Source organism: Amia ocellicauda, chromosome 6 (assembly GCF_036373705.1).
Source record: "Amia ocellicauda isolate fAmiCal2 chromosome 6, fAmiCal2.hap1, whole genome shotgun sequence".
Classification (NCBI taxonomy): Eukaryota; Metazoa; Chordata; class Actinopteri; order Amiiformes; family Amiidae; genus Amia; species Amia ocellicauda.
This window is the reverse complement of record NC_089855.1, coordinates 4,731,202-4,757,500: the sequence shown is the minus strand read 5'-3', so window position 1 is coordinate 4,757,500 and position 26,299 is coordinate 4,731,202. Positions and strand designations below refer to the sequence as shown.

The window sequence follows — 26,299 nt, the reverse complement described above, 5'->3', positions numbered from 1 at the left end:
ACACACACACACACTCACTCCTCACAGCTCCTGATTGGATCTCTGGATTGGCAGACACAGAAGATAGATAAACCACATCTAGTAGGAAAACAATATAGGCGTGAAATCACGCACCAATGAAAACTCGCTTGGATCATGACTAAATTATATAATGTTGATTTTGTATTGTGTCTGGGTCCGGACCGCGGTCCGCCTATTGAGTACCCCCGGTATAGACCATTCAGGCTTCCTTGGGTTGATTTTGAGCTTTTCCACCTGCTGTCTTTAATAGCAACAGGCCCTGACAGGTGGAGTGGAGAGCATAATATATATTATTATATAATTGTGCAACAAATCAATTAAAACAATTAATTAGCGATTAAGTGGCAAGAACTGCCAAACCAACAAAACAGTCAAATGCATTAAATTAAATGGGAAATGCATCAGATAAATCAATAAAATAACAAAAACATCAAAGAAACAAAAACAAAACAATCTGATGCATTTGAATAATAAACATAACAGTTAATGCATTTGACAAAGAAAAAAAACAAAACAACCAAACAAAACAAGTGCATTTTAAAATCCAGAATTCATTAAAACCAATTAAAAGTCATTTTTAAAAGACAATCATTAATCAATAAAAGCAATTATTAATCAGTAAAGAATAAAAGATCTCAGACTCGGGCTCCAGCAGGGGGAGATGGCCATTCCCGGAGGTGGTGTCCCATCACGGGATCCTAAGCTCCCCCAGATTGTGAAGATGCCAGTTCTTGAAGGCTTCCTCCTTGCCCCTCTGATGGACCTCCAGATTGACCTCCAGATTGTCTCATACTAGTACCATGCCCCTCCGCGCGATGACAACTGGGTCCAGCTCCTGCTTGTTGAACAGACAGATGTTCTGTCCCTCCCACAGGGCCCGTTTCACTGCGCAGACGACACGCCACCAGCACCTCAAGGTTAAAGATGTCAGTCCCTTGGCTGGTCCATAAAGGATCTGCTGGGCGGTCGCCCGCACAGGAACGGCAAACCTGTGGAGGAACAGGAAAGACAGGAGCCAGACCCTGTAGGCGGAGGCGCAATCCCTAAAGATATGAGCCTCTGTCTCCCTTCCCAGGCAACCCTTGTAGGGGCAGGTGTCAAACAGGCCCAGGCCCCTTCTGTGCATGAACACTCGGGTGGGGAGACACCAACTGACGGCCATCCAGGAGACATCTTTCTGCACGTTTGTGAGGCAAACGTGTGTAGCGTTAGCCCAGATAAACCGGCAGGTTTCGGGAGGAAAATCTTCTATTTGGCTGGTGTCCTGGGTAGATCTCATCTGACAACAGATGGTCTTGTAGTCCCAGGAGAACAGCACATCTTTATGGAGGCCTATTTCAAGCGCAAGGGCTCGGAGCGCCCTGTAGAACGGCGGGGGATCCCACGAGTGCAGCCTGGTGTTATCCATGGCACAGAGGCCAAATGGTCTCAGGCTGCTGGCAAAATAAAAGCGGTTCATGAAACTCACTTTCTTGCCAGCAGCCTGGATGTTCTTGACCACATAAGCCGCACAACGTCTGTGACCCCCCTACCTCCATCCAGGGCACCCTTCACCATTTGCACTCTTTTCAGCCTCTCCATTTTGCTCCCCCAGACAAACTGAAATATAATTCTGGTAACTAGTTTTGCGGTGTCCTTGTCTGGGGGGAAGATCATACTAATGTAGAGAAGAATCAGGAAGAGGATGGCCTTTCCTCCCAGCTCCGGGTGCCCGTGTTGGTCCCATCGATCGTGATCCCCAGAACCTTGATGGATGGCTTCACAGGGAACACGGTCGGTAAACCGAAGGTAAACCGTGCTCTTTATTTCTCACTTGCTCTTAGGTGGCAGTGGAAAGAACTCCCCAATAGAGAAGAATAAGGGGGGGTTCCTCTGACACAAGCGGGTACTCAGGGGGGAGAAGGAGATCAACATTAAAGCGAATACAACACAAAGGGAAATGGACAGATACACCAATGACAGAACACAAAAAGGGGTGAACTCACATTTTAACAGTCAAAGAACCAGTAGTTACAGTTCAGGGGTCCATTTACCATCAGGCCCTGCGGGGCTTCCGCATGTTGATGAGCCTGGGCGGTCCCGACTGTGCGTGACTGCCACTGTATATTATATTGTTCACTCAAATGGGAGGGCAGACATCGTTTCCCATGGTGCTTTGTGATTTCACGCCAGGAACAGTGAATCATCTCCAATCTGTGATGCATATGATTTGAGTGACACCTGCTAGTCTCATGGGCAGCTGAACTTTGGCCTTTAGCCGCCTGCACTTGCTGGGACTGGAGGACTTTCCGCCTGAAGGGGGCGCTGAGGGGGGATGCGGCCTGCTGTGTGAGGGCCTTTGGTCGGCCTTTCCCTGTTTAACTAGACTGGGCGCGTCTGCTGGTGGATGTCGTTCCCTACGGGCGTCTCACCCAGGTCAGCCTCAATGAGCCGCAGCGGCGCTTTGTCCCGGCAGGGGGCACCGAAAATGTGGGTCACTCTCCGTCTTTAAGGCCCTGGCCTCCGTGAGCCACTGTGATTTGACTGCTAAACTGCCACTCAATGTAAAGGAGAGGGTTGTACCGACATGGCTGTAACTGTTTCCAGACAAACAGACCAATAGAAATACAAGAAACTCACGTGTGTTCCCTTTACCGCATATTTTCAAAAGGTAAACCAATGGGAAACGAGCCCAATTTAGATTAGACATGTTCATGTGTTTGTCTATATTACATATTCATAGGTGTTTTTAGGAAATGCTCCGAGGTGTTTTTGCTATAAGCGTGAATATAAGAGCCGCGCCGTCCATTTTGATAATAATCTAAGATGAATGTACTCTAAATATGTAAATAAGTGTCAGTGATCTGTGTCTGACTGTGCTATACATTTGAGCATGTATGTATTTTCATACAGCTCATATTTTGTTTGTATAGACCATCCGTCCATTTTGAGTCTTTTTGCCGAGTTCAGTGTGTTTACAGAGAAGCAGCGCAGCCGCGCAGACTCTCACTGCGGGGTTATATGCGATTTCATTAGTAGTTTGTTTTAATCCCAGTTACAAACGTTTTACGATTAAAATGGAGATGGTCAAATTAAACGATTTTGCATAAATATAACCTTAGTAAATGCAAATCCGTGAAATGTATGCATCGGCCAATCGTACACATGCACTGCAAGACAGACGCGCGTATCTGACCTTTGATCTACACAAATCACACACACACACACACAGTACTGCTGCCGGGTCAAATCATTATTCACTCAGAAGCCCACCCATTGGTGGAGAAGCGCAGAACTGCGCACATCTGCGCACATCTGCGCCACACGGACGTGACCGCAGCCCCGCCTCTTCCATTGACCCCAGCGCGCGCCCGGAACAAAACCAGACCACGTGTTTTACAGAAAAGCCATCTTTGTAGGGATCAGACGCAATTTTAAAAATGTTTAACGTACAAAATTAAGTTAGGTAAAGCAGGGTTCCCGCGGCTCCTTAAAAAGTCTTAAAATAAAACCTGTGAAATTCAGGTCATAAATTGTCGTAGGTATTAAATTTGCGGATGGTGGGTTTAAGGCTGATGTGAAAACTGTCTCGCACAGTGGCGCTGTAGGTAAAACGTCTAATTAGCGTGTATTTGTTTGATTAAAGGACGACTTAGTCGGATCCGCCCAAAATTCGGGCATCGATTACAAAGTATTAATGATCTGATTAACGATTTGAGATAAAGACAGGCGGTGTTTTTAGCTGCGTAGCTGAGATTGTGCTGAGAAGAGGCACGTGCGCTGTGTTTACATCGCGCACTTCCTGCTTTGAGAAGCGCATGCGCAGTGCAGCTCATGGGGCTGGAGTTGCCCAACGGAGAGGATTTACTGTGAGCGTCCCGAGCCGTGCAGATCTGCCTTTACTAGCCAATCAAAAAACCCGGCTCAGCAGCTGATCAGTGTCGGGTTACAGACCCAGCAGCGCCAGAGAGGTTCAGCTCATATCTCAGCTAGTATACATGCTACTGCTATACATGTGGGATCTATGGATTCAGAGCAGCTTCAGCTGTGCAAGTGTTATGTACTTATAGTACAGTATATATTATTATATTATATATACGTGGAAAATGTGCAATAAAGTAAAAACAGAAACAGAATTAGATTTTTTTTTCCAGCAATGGAAAACGGAAGCTGATTAAGATTGTAAGGTCAGCAGAATATATAACAAGACCCCCTGGCATGCCAGGTGCCCCTCTGCCACTTCCTGGAGAGGCCCAGCTTTGCTCAGTGGCATGTCTGAGGGACCTGAATAACTCGGGGAAAATAGGAGCTCAATGTTCTCCTGGGTCAGTTTGCAAAAAAGGTGCATTATTTCAGTGTTATGTACATAGTTTATTGAAATACAATGCATATTGCAATACCTAAGGCTTTGAAGAGTATGTTCTAAGTGTCAAAACTGTTCACTATTACTGTGTGGGGTGTGAAATCAATCATACTACAAAAACATGAATTCTGTTTATTTTGTATGGCACATTGTTCACTCAAATACTGTCTTATAAGTACATTTTGCATGAAAAATGCATTTAGCAGAGGTTGTTCTGAAGAAATAGATATAAAACACTGTGGTTTATAAGCAAATGCATATTGTTTTATCAGCAAGAATTCAGCAAAAATTGGCTCAGTCCTCCGAGGGTTAACTTAGTAATTGACAATGAGAGACTCCGCCATTAAAATAAGTTTTACGTTGACGTCTGGTTGCGTGTCATCTTTGCGTTGTTTAGACATTTTTGGGTCTTAAATTATATTTGTTGAGGTCTTAAAAAGCATTGAATTTGACTTTAAAAATGGTGCAAGAACCCTGTAAACATCTTTATAATACACAACTCGGATTGTTTATTTGATTCAAGTTTATGACCAGTTTGCGGTCCCTAATTACTGTATATTATGACATAATTTGCTATTGTTTCGTATAAAATACGAATTAAACTACATCATATAAACATATGAGGTACTTCTTACATTTAAACTTAACATTTGTATAATATCCCTGTAACAATGGTCATGATTTTGAGTAGGCCTGGATATTACACTTTAAAAAAAAAAAAATTACATTATGTATTGGTTTTGAAAAGTTAATTTAATCAAGGTGAAAATACATTTTTTCAAATACAGTGGATATTATTAGTGTATTATGGTTTGCCGTTTACAAGATCAATATGAATGACCTTTTTTGTTTGTTTATATGCCTGTTTGTTTCAGACTGGACGTGTTAACCGAAACAGTAGTTGGGAAATGGCAGCTACAGGTGACATGTGTGTTTTATGGGAAGATGAAACACTGGCGTTTTCTGTGAAAAGGACATTGTGTCTATGATGTCCACACATTCAAATATGGAAATGCAGTCACTGCACGCTATGGGAAGCAAACACACGCTGCCTTCGTGTTATTAGATCAGGTACCAAGACCTCTGTATTTCTGTTTAGCTTCACTTTTTTAAATGTTCATTGCTTGGATAAAGACGTCTGATGATGATTATAATAATAATTATTATTATTATTATAAATGTCTGCAATAATAACCCAAATATTTTATAAATATAAATGTTGTCCCAAATAGTGTTACCCGGCAGTATTTAGCAAGGTATAGGTGCTAGAAATAACATCACTGACAAATAGTGTCACCAGTGTTATATAAAACAGTGATGCCTTGTCCTTAAGTGTCCTAGGCTGGGATTAAATCAAAACTGTGACCCACCGCTAATAGAAACTACACCACTGTACTCAGTTGCAGCTGCATTTTCAGTAAGATGACACTTTCTGCTAATCAGAAATGTACCTGCTGTGATGTACAGGTGTGTAGTTTGTATGAGCGGGTGGGTCAAAGTTTTGATTTAATCCGGCCCCTAGTCTGCTGCTTCTTTTTCTGCGATATTTGTTTAAACTGTACCTTTCACTGTTGTAGTGTTAGGAGTACATTTGTGATACAGGTATGGTCTGCAATGCTAGTCTGTATTATTGTTATTAATTATTACATAATTAGTGAAAGCTGTATTTAAAAACAAAAATTAACATGATCATTCCATAGGTTCAGTGGAGGAGGTGTTATACCAGCTTGCAGATCATCTTGATGTATTTTTTAGAACAAAGAAAAGTTTCCAAAAAGAGAAAAATCAAACCCAAAACATTTGAGGATTACATCAGGCTTGAAGGAGAAGGTAAGTAGACTATTGACTCATAGTTCATGCAGCAATATGTGGTAAATGCAGTTTCAAATTAATCAGTATCAGTATCAAATTACTGTATTAAGGTAAACACAAACTACGGGTATACAGTCCTTACTAAACACATACAAGTAAAATGTACATATTGTACATAGATTATTAAAATGTGTTGTTTATTTGAAAACATTTGCCATATTTAATGTATTTGATTTTGTTTCATAGCAGAAGAAAAGCATCAATAAAGGCAATGCTCTTTATAATACTGCAACAATAGGCACTATAATACAATTATAGTACCAAAACAATTTGTATTAACTTGACTCATCCACAGTGACAAAATGGGGCACCTGTAAACTGACTTCTTATCACCCTGACCTGTGCAGCTTTCTGCTCTCAGAAAGCTGGTCAATATTCCTATTTCCATTCAGTGGACAATATGGTATTAATGTGAGCTCTAATGATTGGCTTATTCTCGTCCTAAAATTGTACTGTGTTAATGTTATATGTTTTATAACTACTTTGTCATGAAACTAACATGTTTTTTCTTCTTTCTTTAGTGTATGCCATCAACAAACTAAGAATGAATAATTCAGACTTCAATAAAGCACTACATTCAAAAGCCCTCACTTCCAAAAGGGCAGTTTTGATGAATCGTGTAAAGTATATCATGGCAGGGGAAGAGCAGGTCATATATACACTACCGTTTTTGGGGTCACTTAGAAATGTCCGTGAAACTTGTTCAGTTCATGTCTTAGTTGTTGAATCTTTTTATGTTCATACAAATATTTACACGTTAAGTTTGCTGAAAATAAAAGCAGTTGAAAGTGAGAGGACGTTTCTTTTTTGGCTGAGTATATATATATATATATATATATTTATGTTTTTCCTAATGTTCTATTGGATAAAAGTTTACAGATAGTTTTCAGTGTGTTATGATTTATGTTAGACAGTTATTTTATCTACTCTTATTTCAAGTATGTGAAGGGTATTTTGTTGCTATAGTTTAATTTAAATAGTTTTTTTAACATAATATGACACTATGTAGACACATTTTTACATTTAAAACTTCATCTGTTATACTTTCATTTATGTATTGAATGCAATTTTAAATGTAGTTTTCAATGTGATATTATTTTACAGAGGGTGCATAGGAATTACCTGCCATTTAAATAATTAGAACTTAGCAGTTATTGACTACTCTAAAATGTGTCATCTTTGAAGCAAACATTCAAATAACTTTTTAGACTGGTAAAGACTATCAAAATATGGATCAAGAAATAATTAGTTAACTTCTTGTTACAAGTGGTTAGCACACCATGAAGTACCAGTAGACTATGGAACATTAACCTGACAAATTATCTGTTAGCCAGAAGATCGCCACTACTGTTAGCCAGAACAGCTAATTTGCATATGAAAAAGTGAACTTGCAGCAAGTTTGCCGCTGACATTCACCACAAGTTTGCAGCAAGTTTGTGGAAAGCTCGCCACGACAGTTTCCCAGAAGGTGTATATTTTGGTAAGGGTGTGTATCCCTCAGTATCGGCCCACCCAAGGGTGTAGCTAGAGGACTAGGTGGCCAATTTTCGGCCCAAAATTCCTCCCCCTTTTTTTAATTATTATTAATAATAATAATTCTTGGCAGATGCCCTTATCCAGGGCGACTTACAACATAAGTGCAATACAAAGTGCAAGAATACAGTTAAGTACAAGGCATCAAACATTAGAAATTCAAGTTTACATTATACAAGCAAATCAAAGCATAATACATTTTACGAATCCCAGTTTACACAGGTAAGTACAGTAAATGAGGTCATACATCCTGGACAGTAAAAGCCAAGTGCTGTCAAGATGTTCGGTCACAGTTAAGGGCTACGAGAAAGGGAGCAAGGAGGAAAACAATAATACAAGTATTAGTAACGCAAGCAGCATGGTCAAATGTTGTGAATTGCTATCTTACGGGGATTAAAGGAATTATATTACAGGTACTGTCTGAAAATGATTTTTATTGGACAAATCTGCATAGCAACAAATTGTTTACACCAATACCAGAGATGTTTATTGAGAGAATTAACCACTCCGAAAGCTTTTAAAACAAAGAGGTTTTGTTTTGGCTAAAAAAAACATCTCTTAAGAGAAGATGGGGAAAGATGGCGGCGCCCTGAAATTGCTCAGTCAAATGGGGGATGTTTTGAACATTTTACAGCGTCCGAGACTGGTAAAACTAAATACAATAAACTTTTTAGTATTGTAAACGTTTAATTTGGCACATTGATTAGTATTGTACACAGTTATGACAGCGATTTGGAAGAGGGGGAGGCAGAAGTTCATCTTTAACTTTTTTGGCCACTACCCACAGTGTCTGGTCGAAGGGAAAAACTTACCAGCCACTTGGTATTTTACCAGCCGAAGGCAAACATCACCAGAAATGCATGAGGGTGTGTAAATGTGTGGTGAACATGTTAAAACGTGGCATTTATTCAGGTAATGAATCACCATAACAAAAGCTAATTGCACACCTGTAGACTAGACAGGTGTGTATGAGTGAAATGGATCTGCATTGATAAAACATGCTCCCCCACAGTTTCTACTTGCAAGTGTCATAAGGTCTTTGATCAAAACATTGCATTCTATTGAATTATAACACTTGCTAATAGAGACAGTGTGGGAGCATCTTTTTCAAATTAATCAATCACATATGCAATAACATGGCAGCTAATGGGGATCTGTATCAACACACTAAACTAACACATGAGAAGGGGTGTTATATGGTGACACATTATTGCTCTTCATACTCCTCTTCCTCTTCAGTGCTTCTCCCTTCTCTGGGTCTCTGCACGTCATTAAAAGGATTTCAGTGGATTGGCTAGATATTCATAGAGTCACGGTCTGTGGTTGCGTGAAAAATATATCATCTCTAGGAATGATGACAGACAGTGACGTTGTTTCCATTGGTCAATACCGCACACCAGCAAAGACGGGATGCAAACAAACCGCACGTCTCTGTCGCAAATCATTTCAACATAAATGAATACGTTGTAATTGATGAATACTTATGTAACACAACAACTTTGTTAAATACATATCTATGTAATAATATATTATTAGAAGACGTATGGAAATGGCATAATAACAGCAGACCTGTCAGCTCTCACGCACCTCGTATCAGACTCTTGTATTATTGTCCCGACATTAGCACAACTTTTTAATGTCACAATTTCAAATTAACTATAAAGGTTGTGCCTGTTTTTTATAAAGGAATATTTTACAATTACAGCTATAATTGACCGACCAATATGTTTTTCTTTTTCATTTTTTCATTCAATTGCCAGTTTAGCAATGTGAGCTGCAATGAAAATGCCTTAACATTAGCGTCCTTGTGGCAATGTTTTCCGGTCACAGCAGCGAAATACAAAATGTATAAGACCTATGTAGCAATCTAATTTATACAATCTACTTGACTAAACGATTGACTTTTCCTCTCCAAACCACTCGGGCTGCCGCTCTGCGTTCGGCAACATAACTGTGGGTTCGAGCTCCAGCGAATACAGAATAAATAGCAATAGCCGGCTGTGTGTGTATTCATGTGGTTGTTGCTCCTCTTTCCTTTTCCTTTTCAGATGCCATATATTAAAAAAAAAAAACATGATATTGTGGTTTGCCAAATCAACTTAAGATACCAACAATACGTCACCAAATGTATTCGTATTTTGAAACATACCGACAAATACTCTATCAGAAACTGGTAAGATTGACAGATTTACCCGCCACACGCAAGTGTTGAAATGAGTGAAAACAAGGATAGATTTGAAACATTTATTAATCATTTCACTTGAGAATCATGGGTTCCAGCCGCTTGGGTGACCTCCGTCTCTACCTGGCGCCTCTCGGCCGGTGTGGCCCCGGTGTGGCCCCGCGTCTCCCTCCGTCAGCAGCAGAGGATCAGCTCAGGACGGTGACGATCTCACACGCCGAGCAATAACTGAGCAACATCTCAACAGCACCTAGACCAGCTCTCACTGTCTACACACTTTACTGATGCACTGCAAATGGGACACATTCATAATCTGTACTGAGACGCACAATGAGATGCACTATATAGTGACACACAGTATATACTGAGACAATACATACACACAATACACTGAGACACACACTATGTATACACACTATATAACTGAGACACACAGTATATAGTGTGTGTATATACAGTGGGGGAAAAAGTATTTGATCCCCTGCTGATTTTGTACGTTTGCCCACTGACAAAGAAATGATCAGTCTATCATTTTAATGGTAGGTGTATTTTAACAGTGAGAGACAGAATAACAACAAAACAATCCAGAAAAACGCATTTCAAAAAAGTTATACATTGATTTGCATGTTAATGAGGGAAATAAGTATTTGTCCCCTTCGACTTAGTACTTGGTGGCAAAACCCTTGTTGGCAAACACAGAGGTCAGACGTTTCTTGTAGTTGGCCACCAGGTTTGCACACATCTCAGGAGGGATTTTGTCCCACTCCTCTTTGCAGATCCTCTCCAAGTCATTAAGGTTTCGAGGCTGACGTTTGGCAACTCGAACCTTCAGCTCCCTCCACAGATTTTCTATGGGATTAAGGTCTGGAGACTGGCTTGGCCACTCCAGGACCTTAATGTGCTTCTTCTTGAGCCACTCCTTTGTTGCCTTGGCTGTGTGTCTTGGGTCATTGTCATGCTGGAATACCCATCCACGACCCATTTTCAATGCCCTGGCTGAGGGAAGGAGGTTCTCACCCAAGATTTGACGGTACATGGCCCCGTCCATCGTCCCTTTGATGCAGTGCAGTTGTCCTGTCCCCTTAGCAGAAAAACACCCCCAAAGCATGTTTCCACCTCCATGTTTGACGGTGGGGATGGTGTTCTTGGGGTCATTCGTCCTCCTCCAAACACGGCGAGTTGAGTTGATGCCAAAGAGCTCGATTTTGATCTCATCTGACCACAACACTTTCACCCAGTTCTCCTCTGAATCATTCAGATGTTCATTGGCAAACTTCAGACGGGCCTGTACATGTGCTTTCTTGAGCAGGGGGACCTTGCGGGCACTGCAGGATTTCAGTCCTTCACGGCGTAGTGTGTTACCAATTGTTTTCTTGGCGACTATGGTCCCAGCTGCCTTGAGATCATTAAAAAGATCCTCCCGTGTAGTTCTGGGCTGATTCCTCATCGTTCTCATGATCATTGAAACTCCACGAGGTGAGATCTTGCATGGAGCCCCAGACTGAGGGAGACTGACAGTTATTTTGTGTTTCTTCCAGCTGTTGTCACCTTCTCACCAAGCTGCTTGGCGATGGTCTTGTAGCCCATTCCAGCCTTGTGTAGGTCTACAATCTTGTCCCTGACATCCTTGGACAGCTCTTTGGTCTTGGCCATGGTGGAGAGTTTGGAATCTGATTGATTGATTGCTTCTGTGGACAGGTGTCTTTTAAACAGGTAACGAGCTGAGATTAGGAGCACTCTCTTAAAGGGTGCTTAAAGACCAAAGAGCTGTCCAAGGATGTCAGGGACAAGATTGTAGACCTACACCAAGCAGCTTGGTGAGAAAGTGACAACAGCTGGTGCGATTATTCGCAAATGGAAGAAACACAAGATAACTGTCAGTCTCCCTCAGTCTGGGGCTCCATGCAAGATCTCACCTCGTGGAGTTTCAATGATCATGAGAACGGTGAGGAATCAGCCCAGAACTACACGGGAGGATCTTGTTAATGATGTCAAGGCAGCTGGGACCATAGTCACCAAGAAAACAATTGGTAACACTACGCCGTGAAGGACTGAAATCCTGCAGCGCCCGCAAGGTCCCCCTGCTCAAGAAAGCACATGTACAGACCCGTCTGAAGTTTGCCAATGAACATCTGAATGATTCAGAGGAGAACTGGATGAAAGTGTTGTGGTCAGATGAGACCAAAATCAAGCTCTTTGGCATCAACTCAACTCGCCATGTTTGGAGGAGGAGGAATGACCCCAAGTACACCATCCCCACCGTCAAACATGGAGGTGGAAACATTATGCTTTGGGGGTGTTTTTCTGCTAAGGGGACAGGACAACTGCACCGCATCAAAGGGACGATGGACGGGGCCATGTACCGTCAAATCTTGGGTGAGAACCTCCTTCCCTCAGCCAGGGCATTGAAAATGGGTCGTGGATGGGTATTCCAGCATGACAATGACCCAAGACACACAGCCAAGGCAACAAAGGAGTGGCTCAAGAAGAAGCACATTAAGGTCCTGGAGTGGCCTAGCCAGTCTCCAGACCTTAATCCCATAGAAAATCTGTGGAGGGAGCTGAAGGTTCGAGTTGCCAAACGTCAGCCTCGAAACCTTAATGACTTGGAGAGGATCTGCAAAGAGGAGTGGGACAAAATCCCTCCTGAGATGTGTGCAAACCTGGTGGCCAACTACAAGAAACGTCTGACCTCTGTGATTGCCAACAAGGGTTTTGCCACCAAGTACTAAGTCGAAGGGGTCAAATACTTATTTCCCTCATTAACATGCAAATCAATGTATAACTTTTTTGAAATGCATTTTTCAGAATTTTTTTGTGTTATTCTGTCTCTCACTGTTAAAATACACCTACCATTAAAATGATAGACTGATCATTTCTTTGTCAGTGGGCAAACGTACAAAATCAGCAGGGGATCAAATACTTTTTCCCCCACTGTATATACACACACTATATACTGTGCGTCTCAGTATATACTGTGTGTCTCAGTTATATAGTGTGTATACATACTGTGTGTCTCAGTATATAGCGTCTCAGTAAATAGTGTGTATATATACTGTGCGTCTCAGTATAAAGCGTCACAGTATATAGCGTCTCACAGTATATATATATATACTGTGTGTCTCAGTATATAGCGTCTCAGTATATAGCGTCTCAGTACATAGTGTGTGTGTATATATATATATATATATATATATATATATACTGTGTGTCTCAGTATATAGCGTCTCAGAATATAGTGTGTGTATATATAGTGTGTCTCAGTATATAGTGTCTCAGTATATAGTGTGTGTATATATCCTGTGTGTGTCTCAGTATATAGTGTGTGCATATATATATATATATATATATATATATACACTGTGTGTGTTTCAGTATATAGCGTCTGTATATATACTCTGTGAGTCTATGCACTATAGTGCATCCACTGAGATTACCGGTACTGTGAGATGTCACTCAGTTGATCCTCTGGCCGCCTCTAGGATTACTCCTGCACGTCCACGCTGCGGCAGCAGCAAACACGGCTCAGGAAACAGCAGAAGCGCTTCCACGCGGACAGTCTGGCCTGCTCCGGCACCTGGTTCTGGTTCTGCTGTTCAGATGGATGGTCGTCGTCCGGGGACACCACGTCCGGGGACACCTCGTCCGGGGACACCACGTCCGGGGACACCACGTCCGGGGACACCACGTCCGGGGACACCTCATCCGGGGACTCATTATCCAGGGACACCTCGTCCAGGGACTCATTATCCGGGGACACCACGTCCGGGGACACCTCGTCCGGGGACTCATTATCCAGGGACACCTCGTCCGGGGACTCCTCGTCCGGGGACTCCTCGTCCGGGGACAATTCGCCCGGGGACAATTCGCCCGGGGACACTTGGGACGACGGGCCCTCCAACACCTCAGAAGGTTTCCAGGTGGCGGCACTTACGGCACAGTGCTTCCAGGGGGCTGAGGCCCTCGCCTCTGCAGCCTGTATCAGCTTTGACACCCGGCCCGAAACTCCGGCCACAGACGCCTCTTCAGTCTCCTGCCACAGTGGATAAAAACACAAACACAAAGCAAATGAGCACTCAGTACACAGCTCTCCTCTCCCCTTCTCTCCTCCCCCTCTCTCCCCTTCTCTTTCCCTCTCTCCCATTCCCCTCTCGGCTTCTGGGGGACTGCAGGGGGGACTCTCACGGGACCCCGGGGGCTGGGGTCACTGCCCCTGTGGCGCCCTCTCTCCTCTCCCCCTCTCTCCTGTCGCCCCTCTCTCCCTCTCTCTATCCTCCCCCTCTCTCCTTTCCCCCGTTCTCCTCCCCCTCTCTCCTTCTTTCTCCCCTTCCCCTCTCACTGGCTTCAGGTGGACTACTGGGGTCACTGACTTTGCGGTGTCCAGATCCCTTGCCTCTGCAGCCTGGATCAGCTTTGCCACCCGGCCCGAAACTCCGGCCACAGACGCCTGTTCAGTCTCCTGCCACAGTGGATAAAAACACAAACACAAAGCAAATGAGCACTCAGTACACAGCTCTCCTCTCCCCTTCTCTCCTCCCCCTCTCTCCGCCTCTCTTTCCCTCTCTCGGCTTCTGGGGGACTGCAGGGGGGACTCTCACGGGACCCCGGGGGGCTGGGGTCACTGCCCCTGTGGCGCCCTCTCTCCTGTCCCCCCTCTCTCCTGTCGCCCCTCTCTCCCTCTCTCCTTTCCCCCGTTCTCCTCCCCCTCTCTCCTTCTTTCTCCCCTTCCCCTCTCACCGGCTTCAGGTGGACTGCTGGGGTCACTGACTTTGCGGCGTCCCGATCCCTTGCCTCTGCAGCCTGGATCAGCTTTGCCACCCGGCCCGAAACTCCGGCCAGACGCCTCTTCAGTCTCCTGCCACAGTGGATAAAAACACAAACACAAAGCAAATGAGCACTCAGTACACAGCTCTCCTCTCCCCTTCTCTCCTCCCCCTCTCCCCTTCTCTTTCCCTCTCTCCCATTCCCCTCTCAGCTTCTGGGGGACTGCAGGGGGGACTCTCACGGGACCCCGGGGGGCTGGGGTCACTGCCCCTGTGGCGCCCTCTCTCCTCTCACCCCTCTCTCCTGTCGCCCCTCTCTCCCTCTCTCTATCCTCCCCCTCTCTCCTTTCCCCCGTTCTCCTCCCCCTCTCTCCTTCTTTCTCCCCTTCCCCTCTCACCGGCTTCAGGTGGACTGCTGGGGTCACTGACTTTGCGGCGTCCCGATCCCTTGCCTCTGCAGCCTGGATCAGCTTTGCCACCAGGCCCGAAACTCAGGCCACAGACGCCTCTTCAGTCTCCTGCCACAGTGGATAAAAACACAAACACAAAGCAAATGAGCACTCAGTACACAGCTCTCCTCTCCCCTTCTTTCCTCCCCCTCTCTCCCCTTCTCTTTCCCTCTCTCCCATTCCCCTCTCAGCTTCTGGGGGACTGCAGGGGGGACTCTCACGGGACCCCGGGGGGCTGGGGTCACTGCCCCTGTGGCGCCCTCTCTCCTGTCCCCCCTCTCTCCTGTCGCCCCTCTCTCCCTCTCTCTCTCCTTTCCCCCGTTCTCCTTTCCCCCGTTCTCCTCCCCCTCTCTCCTTCTTTCTCCTCTCCCCTTCTCTCCTCTCCCCCGTTCTCCTCCCCCTCTCTCCCTCTCTCCACCTCTCCCCTCTCACCGGCTTCAGGTGGACTGCTGGGGTCACTGACTTTGCGGCGTCCCGATCCCTTGCCTCTGCAGCCTGGATCAGCTTTGCCACCCGGCCCGAAACTCCGGCCACAGACGCCTCTTCAGTCTCCTGCCACAGTGGATAAAAACACAAACACAAAGCAAATGAGCACTCAGTACACAGCTCTCCTCTCCCCTTCTCTCCTCCCCCTCTCTCCGCCTCTCTTTCCCTCTCTCGGCTTCTGGGGGACTGCAGGGGGGACTCTCACGGGACCCCGGGGGGCTGGGGTCACTGCCCCTGTGGCGCCCTCTCTCCTCTCCCCCCTCTCTCCTGTCGCCCCTCTCTCCCTCTCTCTATCCTCCCCCTCTCTCCTGTCCCCCGTTCTCCTCCCCCTCTCTCCTTCTTTCTCCCCTTCCCCTCTCACCGGCTTCAGGTGGACTGCTGGGGTCACTGACTTTGCGGCGTCCCGATCCCTTGCCTCTGCAGCCTGGATCAGCTTTGCCACCCGGCCCGAAACTCCGGCCACAGACGCCTGTTCAGTCTCCTGCCACAGTGGATAAAAACACAAACACAAAGCAAATGAGCACTCAGTACACAGCTCTCCTCTCCCCTTCTCTCCTCCCCCTCTCTCCCCTTCTCTTTCCCTCTCTCCCATTCCCCTCTCAGCTTCTGGGGGACTGCAGGGGGGACTCTCACGGGACCCCGGGGGGCTGGGGTCACTGCCCCTGTGGCGCCCTCTCTCCTCTCCCCCCTCTCTCCTGTCGCCCCTCTCTCCCTCTCTCTATCCTCCCCCTCTCTCCTCTCCCCCGTTCTCCTCCCCCTCTCTCCTTCTTTCTCCCCTTCCCCTCTCACCGGCTTCAGGTGGACTGCTGGGGTCACTGACTTTGCGGCGTCCCGATCCCTTGCCTCTGCAGCCTGGATCAGCTTTGCCACCCGGCCCGAAACTCCGGCCACAGACGCCTGTTCAGTCTCCTGCCACAGTGGAAAAAAACACAAACACAAAGCAAATGAGCACTCAGTACACAGCTCTCCTCTCCCCTTCTCTCCTCCCCCTCTCTCCCCTTCTCTTTCCCTCTCTCCCATTCCCCTCTCAGCTTCTGGGGGACTGCAGGGGGGACTCTCACGGGACCCCGGGGGGCTGGGGTCACTGCCCATGTGGCGCCCTCTCTCCTCTCCCCCCTCTCTCCTGTCGCCCCTCTCTCCCTCTCTCTATCCTCCCCCTCTCTCCTTTCCCCCGTTCTCCTCCCCCTCTCTCCTTCTTTCTCCCCTTCCCCTCTCACCGGCTTCAGGTGGACTGCTGGGGTCACGGACTTTGCGGCGTCCCGATCCCTTGCCTCTGCAGCCTGGATCAGCTTTGCCACCCGGCCCGAAACTCCGGCCACAGACGCCTCTTCAGTCTCCTGCCACAGTGGATAAAAACACAAACACAAAGCAAATGAGCACTCAGTACACAGCTCTCCTCTCCCCTTCTCTCCTCCCCTCTCTCCGCCTCTCTTTCCCTCTCTCGGCTTCTGGGGGACTGCAGGGGGGACTCTCACGGGACCCCGGGGGGCTGGGGTCACTGCCCCTGTGGCGCCCTCTCTCCTCTCCCCCCTCTCTCCTGTCGCCCCTCTCTCCCTCTCTCTATCCTCCCCCTCTCTCCTTTCCCCCGTTCTCCTCCCCCTCTCTCCTTCTTTCTCCCCTTCCCCTCTCACCGGCTTCAGGTGGACTGCTGGGGTCACTGACTTTGCGGCGTCCCGATCCCTTGCCTCTGCAGCCTGGATCAGCTTTGCCACCCGGCCCGAAACTCCGGCCACAGACGCCTCTTCAGTCTCCTGCCACAGTGGATAAAAACACAAACACAAAGCAAATGAGCACTCAGTACACAGCTCTCCTCTCCCCTTCTCTCCTCCCCCTCTCTCCGCCTCTCTTTCCCTCTCTCCCATTCCCCTCTCAGCTTCTGGGGGACTGCAGGGGGGACTCTCACGGGACCCCGGGGGGCTGGGGTCACTGCCCCTGTGGCGCCCTCTCTCCTGTCCCCCCTCTCTCCTGTCGCCCCTCTCTCCCTCTCTCTATCCTCCCCCTCTCTCCTGTCCCCCGTTCTCCTCCCCCTCTCTCCTTCTTTCTCCCCTTCCCTTCTCACCGGCTTCAGGTGGACTGCTGGGGTAACTGACTTTGCGGCGTCCCGATCCCTTGTCTCTGCAGCCTGGATCAGCTTTGCCACCCGGCCCGAAACTCCGGCCACAGACGCCTGTTCAGTCTCCTGCCACAGTGGATAAAAACACAAACACAAAGCAAATGAGCACTCAGTACACAGCTCTCCTCTCCCCTTCTCTCCTCTCCGCCTCTCTTTCCCTCTCTCAGCTTCTGGGGGACTGCAGGGGAGACTCTCACGGGCCCCCGGGGGGCTGGGGTCACTGCCCCTGTGGCGCCCTCTCTCCTCTCCCCCCTCTCTCCTGTCGCCCCTCTCTCCCTCCTCTCCCTCCCCCTCTCCCTCCCTCTCTCTCTCTCCTCCCCCTCTCTCTCCCCCTCTCCCTCCCTCTCTCTCCCCCTCTCTCTTCCCCCTCTCCCTCCCTCTCTCTCCCCCTCTCTCTTCCCCCTCTCCCTCCCTCTCTCTCCCCCTCTCTCTCTCTCCCTCCCCTCTCTCTCTCTCTCTCCTCCCCCTCTCTCTCTCTCCCTCCCCTCTCTCCCACAGTGAGATGTACCTCCTGGCTATTGTCGCCGTAGTTGTTCCGCATTGTTCGGCCGCCGCCATGTCCTCCTATCTTAGGCTCCTGGCTGGCGGCCTCCTGCAAGTGAGCACATTTGAACAGACGGATCAGACAAAACCCAGCAGAGCGGATCAGGGGCCCCGTGCAGCTAAATGTTTTGGGGGCCCAGTTGGAAAACAGAATACAATAGCTACAAACAGCTGCTATTTAATGCTTTCAACTCCATGTATAGGGTAGTGTAAGTTACTTTAAATGTAAGTGTACATTAATGCAGGGGTTCCCAGCCCCGTGCCTGGAGCAGCCCCTACCCTGCTGGTCTTTGTTCCAACCCAGCTCAGTTACTTCATTGCACAATTCTACACTTACACTACAATTAAAGGGCTCTGATTTAGGACATTATTTGTTCAATTAAGGGTTCAGTTAAGTAACTGAGATCCCGGTTGGTACCAGCAGGGTAGGGGCTCTGTACAGAAAGAAGTTTGTAACGTTTCTCCAGTCCAGTAAAAAGCCAGTGGGCTTAAACTATTCAGGTAGAGATGGAAAAATAATAAAAACCGAAAAAATAATGATATCGCTTATCTCACAATTTACAGTAAGCTAATTCGTGCATTGATGAACCCTCTTTTTTCTGTTAGTTAATTAGCTAACATTAACACATACTTCCCAGGCCTTGTTGATGCATTAGTTACGGACTTGTTCATGCTGAAGAACAGATCACTGGTCACTGTTATATGATAGACACGTGTTACAACGTGTTGCCAATTTGCTTTATCAAACCAAAACGTACAGTGAGTTTTTTATTTTGGATAAATACATGCAAATATACAACCCTGTGACAATCCGTGTTAGAAATCGCTGCAGTGCAGAGTTGACTGGATCTCAGTGCCGAGGGTTTAAGACTTTTGAACCTCGTTTGTAATACATCGATGAAGGGAAACGGTTACTTACGTTCTCTTTAGCTTTCCAGAATTCTCTAGCGGCTTTTATCCGACACGCAATACTCAATAGCTCTGCGCGAATGAGGCGGCGGCGGCGGCGCCCGCGAGAGCGAACTGCGCGCCATTGTGACGTAGCCACCCAGAACGCGGCGGCGTCCTTAGCGACCGACGTCACCGCCCTGGCAACCGTCACAACACGTGTCTGAACACGTGACTGATCTGAAGGGCGCTATACGATAAACGTCGATTGATTCATTGATTGATTGAAATACTAATTCACACAAATGTCCTTTGGCTTTCTCTGTGTGTGATTGATCTGTTACAGGGGTTCCCAACCCTGCTCCTGGAGATCCCCTACCCTGCTGGGTTCTGTTCCAACTGAGCTCTCAATGACTTAATTGAACCCTTCATTTAATTAATTTGATTACATTTGAATCTTTACAATGTGTAAATAGTTCCTTAATAATATAATAATTTCCTTTAACTTAACGTAAACCCCCTACTGTTACAAATAAATAAAAGTCCCTGATTTAGGAAATTGTTAGTTCAATTAAGTAATTAAGTAAGAGCTCAGTTGAAGCAGCAGGGTAGGGGGTCCCTCAGGACCAGGGTTGAGAACCACTGATCTATTAAATTCTTTATTACAGTGTGGTATTTGTTAAGACACGCATTCAGTCTGACTGGGAGAGCGTATGTGCACAGTAATTAAGAATATTTTAAACAAGGGGCCAGGGGGGCAGGGAGCTCTGACAGTGGGAAGGAAGGAAGGAAAACCAAGGGAAACTGCTAGTAGGAAAGTCCTCAAATGTTTGTACCTCAATGCCAAGAGTATAAGGAACAAGATGTTAGACATAGAAGCCACAGTGCTGGCGTGTGACTATGATGTTGTAGGAGTGACAGAAACATGGCTTACAGAAAATAATGGGGATGAATACAAGTTGAAAGGATACACACAGTTTAGGAGGGTTGGGGTAACATTATATGTCAGAAATGACATTGAGGCAGAAGAACTCAAATTAGATCCCAGTAATGGAACAGAATCTTTGTGGGTTTTGAACAAGATATGATTCATATATATATATATATATATATTCCTGTCCTGTATGAAGCATTCAGGGCTCTGCAGTGTGTGAAGGTATTTAACAATATACGTGATTTTCTTTTACTTTTAGATGTCAAGTTTAGCCATTGTTTGTTTTCTAATTGTCAGTATTATGCAAGGACAATGAAAGCAATCGATTCCCAAATTAATTTTGCAGTCGGTTATATGTTATAGCAGGTGTCACTTTGAATAATTTAGTTAAATTTAGTTAATTTAGGTAAAGACCCCATCAACAAAAAGACAAATCTTCAGTTGTCTTAATTGCTACTACAATATCCACTTGGATGGCATTTGAAAATAATACAGAATTAGATTGTGAAGTCTAAGACTGGCTTGAACTGGTATGTCTGTTCAAAATTGCAAACAGCTAGACTAGCACTAGAAGCGAGAGGAAGGCATTTGACCCGATGTACTCGTCTTGGAAGCTGCAGTAATTAAATCGTTCTAGAATCGCGGCCAGTCCGTGTTTAAATGACCCCAAGGAGTCGTCTGCAGCACGATGCTTGGCCAGTCTGTGTCCGTCCACCTCACTCTGTGTGAATAAGTGCTTCCTGTTTCCTGTCCTCACTCCCTTCAAACCCGGTCTCTCCTTACGTTCCTCTGTCCTCGTGCCCCTGTTCACGTTGAAGTGATGCTCTGGACTCTTATTATTATTATTATTATTATTTTTATTTCTTGGCAGATGCCCTTATCCAGGGCGACTTACAACATAAGTGCAAAACAAAGTGAAAAATACAGTTAAGTAAAGGCATCAAACATTACAAATTCAATTTATATAAAACATCCCGGACAGTATGGTTAAGGCCTGTCTTGATTTTGAAGACCTGATTCACGTTTCCATGTAATCTTCTCTGTTCCAGCCTAAAAGACTCTGAAATACACTCACCTAAAGGATTATTAGGAACACCTGTTCAATTTCTCATTAATGCAATTATCTAACCAACCAATCACATGGCAGTTGCTTCAACGCATTTAGGGGTGTGGTCCTGGTCAAGACAATCTCCTGAACTCCAAAATGAATGTCTGAATGGGAAAGAAAGGTGATTTAAGCAATTTTGAGCGTGGCATGGTTGTTGGTGCCAGACGGGCCGGTCTGAGTATTTCACAATCTGCTCGGTTACTGGGATTTTCACGCACAACCATTTCTAGGGTTTACAAAGAATGGTGTGAAAAGGGAAAAACATCCAGTATGCGGCAGTCCTGTGGGCGAAAATGCCTTGTTGATGCTAGAGGTCAGAGGAGAATGGGCCGACTGATTCAAGCTGATAGAAGAGCAACTTTGACTGAAATAACCACTCGTTACAACCGAGGTATGCAGCAAAGCATTTGTGAAGCCACAACACATACAACCTTGAGGCGGATGGGCTACAACAGCAGAAGACCCCACCGGGTACCACTCATCTCCACTACAAATAGGACAAAGAGGCTACAATTTGCACAAGCTCACCAAAATTGGACAGTTGAAGACTGGAAAAATGTTGCCTGGTCTGATGAGTCTCGATTTCTGTTGAGACATTCAGATGGTAGAGTCAGAATTTGGTGTAAACAGAATGAGAACATGGATCCATCATGCCTTGTTACCACTGTGCAGGCTGGTGGTGGTGGTGTAATGGTGTGGGGGATGTTTTCTTGGCACACTTTAGGCCCCTTAGTGCCAATTGGGCATCGTTTAAATGCCACGGCCTACCTGAGCATTGTTTCTGACCATGTCCATCCCTTTATGACCACCATGTACCCATCCTCTGATGGCTACTTCCAGCAGGATAATGCACCATGTCACAAAGGTCGAATCATTTCAAATTGGTTTCTTGAACATGACAATGAGTTCACTGTACTAAACTGGCCCCCACAGTCACCAGATCTCAACCCAATAGAGCATCTTTGTGATGTGGTGGAACGGGAGCTTCGTGCCCTGGATGTGCATCCCACAAATCTCCATCAACTGCAAGATGCTATCCTATCAATATGGGCCAACATTTCTAAAGAATGCTTTCAGCACCTTGTTGAATCAATGCCACGTAGAATTAAGGCAGTTCTGAAGGCGAAAGGGGGTCAAACACAGTATTAGTATGGTGTTCCTAATAATCCTTTAGGTGAGTGTAAAGTTACAGGTCATTTTGAAGCAACCGGGGAACGAGGTGATCGATCCCGTGAAACGAGTTCCTGGCGAGGTATGTTATTTCTGTTGTAGTTTAAAGGAATAATATCGAAACTAAATCAGTTGTAATAACAGAATTCATTAAAGTATTGAGGACTGAGTTATTATAGAAGCAGACAGAAATTGTAGATTTGATTCATCGTGTGGGTAAGTTTGCATGTGCTTTGAACAAAGGTGGAGAATCCGCCATTTTGTGGTGATTCACTGTGTGAAGAAAAGCCGCGCTATGATCTCTGTGAACAGATGCTGACGAGCGAGTCTACAGTCCAGAGGCATCTTTTGAAAGGAGAAAGCAAAATCGTTTGTGATTACAGGTAATTAGATTAACGGACGTTTATTTTATGATGTGATCTGAAAGGGAGACGAGGTGCAGTGTTGTATGGTTTTGCAAAGGGGTGGATAGATCTGTAAAAAGCAATGTCAACCGCTGTGCAGCGTGTTAAAATGTCACATTGAAAAGCAATAGGGAAAGCACATGTTGAATTGTAAGGTAAGTTATTTAGGCTGCATAGTGCTAGTGGATCCTGTGTGCAGGTCGTTGTTTCCTGTGCTGTTTTCTTGTCTTGTGGAAGCTGTTACAGCTGGAATTGAACTCGCAGCCATTAGGACGCGCTGCGCCGCTCTGCGTGTATCCACACTGCGCATGTGCGCAGCCTCCGACATGTTCAGAGGTGTTTTTGCTATAAGCGTGAATATAAGAGCCGCGCCGTCCATTTTGATAATAATCTAAGATGAATGTAGTCTAAATATGTAAATAAGTGTCAGTGATCTGTGTCTGACTGTGCTATACATTTGAGCATGTATGTATTTTCATACAGCTCATATTTTGTTTGTATAGACCATCCGTCCATTTTGAGTCTTTTTGCCGAGTTCAGTGTGTTTACAGAGAAGCAGCGCAGCCGCGCAGACTCTCACTGCGGGGTTATATGCGATTTCATTAGTAGTTTGTTTTAATCCCAGTTACAAACGTTTTACGATTAAAATGGAGATGGTCAAATTAAACGATTTTGCATAAATATAACCTTAGTAAATGCAAATCCGTGAAATGTATGCATCGGCCAATCGTACACATGCACTGCAAGACAGACGCGCGTATCTGACCTTTGATCTACACAAATCACACACACACACACACAGTACTGCTGCCGGGTCAAATCATTATTCACTCAGAAGCCCACCCATTGGTGGAGAAGCGCAGAACTGCGCACATCTGCGCACATCTGCGCCACACGGACGTGACCGCAGCCCCGCCTCTTCCATTGACCCCAGCGCGCGCCCGGAACAAAACCAGACCACGTGTTTTACAGAAAAGCCATCTTTGTAGGGATCAGACGCAATTTTAAAAATGTTTAACGTACAAAATTAAGTTAGGTAAAGCAGGGTTCCCGCGGCTCCTTAAAAAGTCTTAAAATAAAACCTGTGAAATTCAGGTCATAAATTGTCGTAGGTATTAAATTTGCGGATGGTGGGTTTAAGGCTGATGTGAAAACTGTCTCGCACAGTGGCGCTGTAGGTAAAACGTCTAATTAGCGTGTATTTGTTTGATTAAAGGACGACTTAGTCGGATCCGCCCAAAATTCGGGCATCGATTACAAAGTATTAATGATCTGATTAACGATTTGAGATAAAGACAGGCGGTGTTTTTAGCTGCGTAGCTGAGATTGTGCTGAGAAGAGGCACGTGCGCTGTGTTTACATCGCGCACTTCCTGCTTTGAGAAGCGCATGCGCAGTGCAGCTCATGGGGCTGGAGTTGCCCAACGGAGAGGATTTACTGTGAGCGTCCCGAGCCGTGCAGATCTGCCTTTACTAGCCAATCAAAAAACCCGGCTCAGCAGCTGATCAGTGTCGGGTTACAGACCCAGCAGCGCCAGAGAGGTTCAGCTCATATCTCAGCTAGTATACATGCTACTGCTATACATGTGGGATCTATGGATTCAGAGCAGCTTCAGCTGTGCAAGTGTTATGTACTTATAGTACAGTATATATTATTATATTATATATACGTGGAAAATGTGCAATAAAGTAAAAACAGAAACAGAATTAGATTTTTTTTTCCAGCAATGGAAAACGGAAGCTGATTAAGATTGTAAGGTCAGCAGAATATATAACAAGACCCCCTGGCATGCCAGGTGCCCCTCTGCCACTTCCTGGAGAGGCCCAGCTTTGCTCAGTGGCATGTCTGAGGGACCTGAATAACTCGGGGAAAATAGGAGCTCAATGTTCTCCTGGGTCAGTTTGCAAAAAAGGTGCATTATTTCAGTGTTATGTACATAGTTTATTGAAATACAATGCATATTGCAATACCTAAGGCTTTGAAGAGTATGTTCTAAGTGTCAAAACTGTTCACTATTACTGTGTGGGGTGTGAAATCAATCATACTACAAAAACATGAATTCTGTTTATTTTGTATGGCACATTGTTCACTCAAATACTGTCTTATAAGTACATTTTGCATGAAAAATGCATTTAGCAGAGGTTGTTCTGAAGAAATAGATATAAAACACTGTGGTTTATAAGCAAATGCATATTGTTTTATCAGCAAGAATTCAGCAAAAATTGGCTCAGTCCTCCGAGGGTTAACTTAGTAATTGACAATGAGAGACTCCGCCATTAAAATAAGTTTTACGTTGACGTCTGGTTGCGTGTCATCTTTGCGTTGTTTAGACATTTTTGGGTCTTAAATTATATTTGTTGAGGTCTTAAAAAGCATTGAATTTGACTTTAAAAATGGTGCAAGAACCCTGTAAACATCTTTATAATACACAACTCGGATTGTTTATTTGATTCAAGTTTATGACCAGTTTGCGGTCCCTAATTACTGTATATTATGACATAATTTGCTATTGTTTCGTATAAAATACGAATTAAACTACATCATATAAACATATGAGGTACTTCTTACATTTAAACTTAACATTTGTATAATATCCCTGTAACAATGGTCATGATTTTGAGTAGGCCTGGATATTACACTTTAAAAAAAAAAAAATTACATTATGTATTGGTTTTGAAAAGTTAATTTAATCAAGGTGAAAATACATTTTTTCAAATACAGTGGATATTATTAGTGTATTATGGTTTGCCGTTTACAAGATCAATATGAATGACCTTTTTTGTTTGTTTATATGCCTGTTTGTTTCAGACTGGACGTGTTAACCGAAACAGTAGTTGGGAAATGGCAGCTACAGGTGACATGTGTGTTTTATGGGAAGATGAAACACTGGCGTTTTCTGTGAAAAGGACATTGTGTCTATGATGTCCACACATTCAAATATGGAAATGCAGTCACTGCACGCTATGGGAAGCAAACACACGCTGCCTTCGTGTTATTAGATCAGGTACCAAGACCTCTGTATTTCTGTTTAGCTTCACTTTTTTAAATGTTCATTGCTTGGATAAAGACGTCTGATGATGATTATAATAATAATTATTATTATTATTATAAATGTCTGCAATAATAACCCAAATATTTTATAAATATAAATGTTGTCCCAAATAGTGTTACCCGGCAGTATTTAGCAAGGTATAGGTGCTAGAAATAACATCACTGACAAATAGTGTCACCAGTGTTATATAAAACAGTGATGCCTTGTCCTTAAGTGTCCTAGGCTGGGATTAAATCAAAACTGTGACCCACCGCTAATAGAAACTACACCACTGTACTCAGTTGCAGCTGCATTTTCAGTAAGATGACACTTTCTGCTAATCAGAAATGTACCTGCTGTGATGTACAGGTGTGTAGTTTGTATGAGCGGGTGGGTCAAAGTTTTGATTTAATCCGGCCCCTAGTCTGCTGCTTCTTTTTCTGCGATATTTGTTTAAACT

General features: G+C 45.1%; 2 protein-coding genes across 2 annotated transcripts; both read right to left on the bottom strand.

Annotated features, from left to right (window-relative positions):
• Positions 1-12,967: 12,967 nt before the first annotated feature.
• On the bottom strand, positions 12,968-14,914 carry LOC136751742 (uncharacterized). The gene is made up of 4 exons (XM_066707535.1): positions 14,856-14,914; positions 14,688-14,805; positions 14,290-14,409; positions 12,968-13,983 (listed from the first exon to the last, which is right to left on the bottom strand). Exons 1-4 carry the CDS (start codon positions 14,912-14,914, stop codon positions 13,435-13,437), a joined length of 846 nt encoding a protein of 281 aa, XP_066563632.1. The 3' UTR covers positions 12,968-13,434.
• LOC136751768 (uncharacterized) lies at positions 14,721-19,315 on the bottom strand. The gene is made up of 10 exons (XM_066707552.1): positions 19,224-19,315; positions 18,270-18,353; positions 17,708-17,827; positions 17,280-17,399; positions 16,866-16,985; positions 16,438-16,557; positions 16,010-16,129; positions 15,595-15,714; positions 15,112-15,231; positions 14,721-14,805 (listed from the first exon to the last, which is right to left on the bottom strand). The coding sequence occupies exons 2-9, from the start codon at positions 18,300-18,302 to the stop codon at positions 15,205-15,207; spliced, it is 780 nt and encodes a 259-aa protein (XP_066563649.1). The 5' UTR covers positions 18,303-18,353; positions 19,224-19,315; the 3' UTR covers positions 14,721-14,805; positions 15,112-15,204.
• Positions 19,316-26,299: the final 6,984 nt, after the last annotated feature.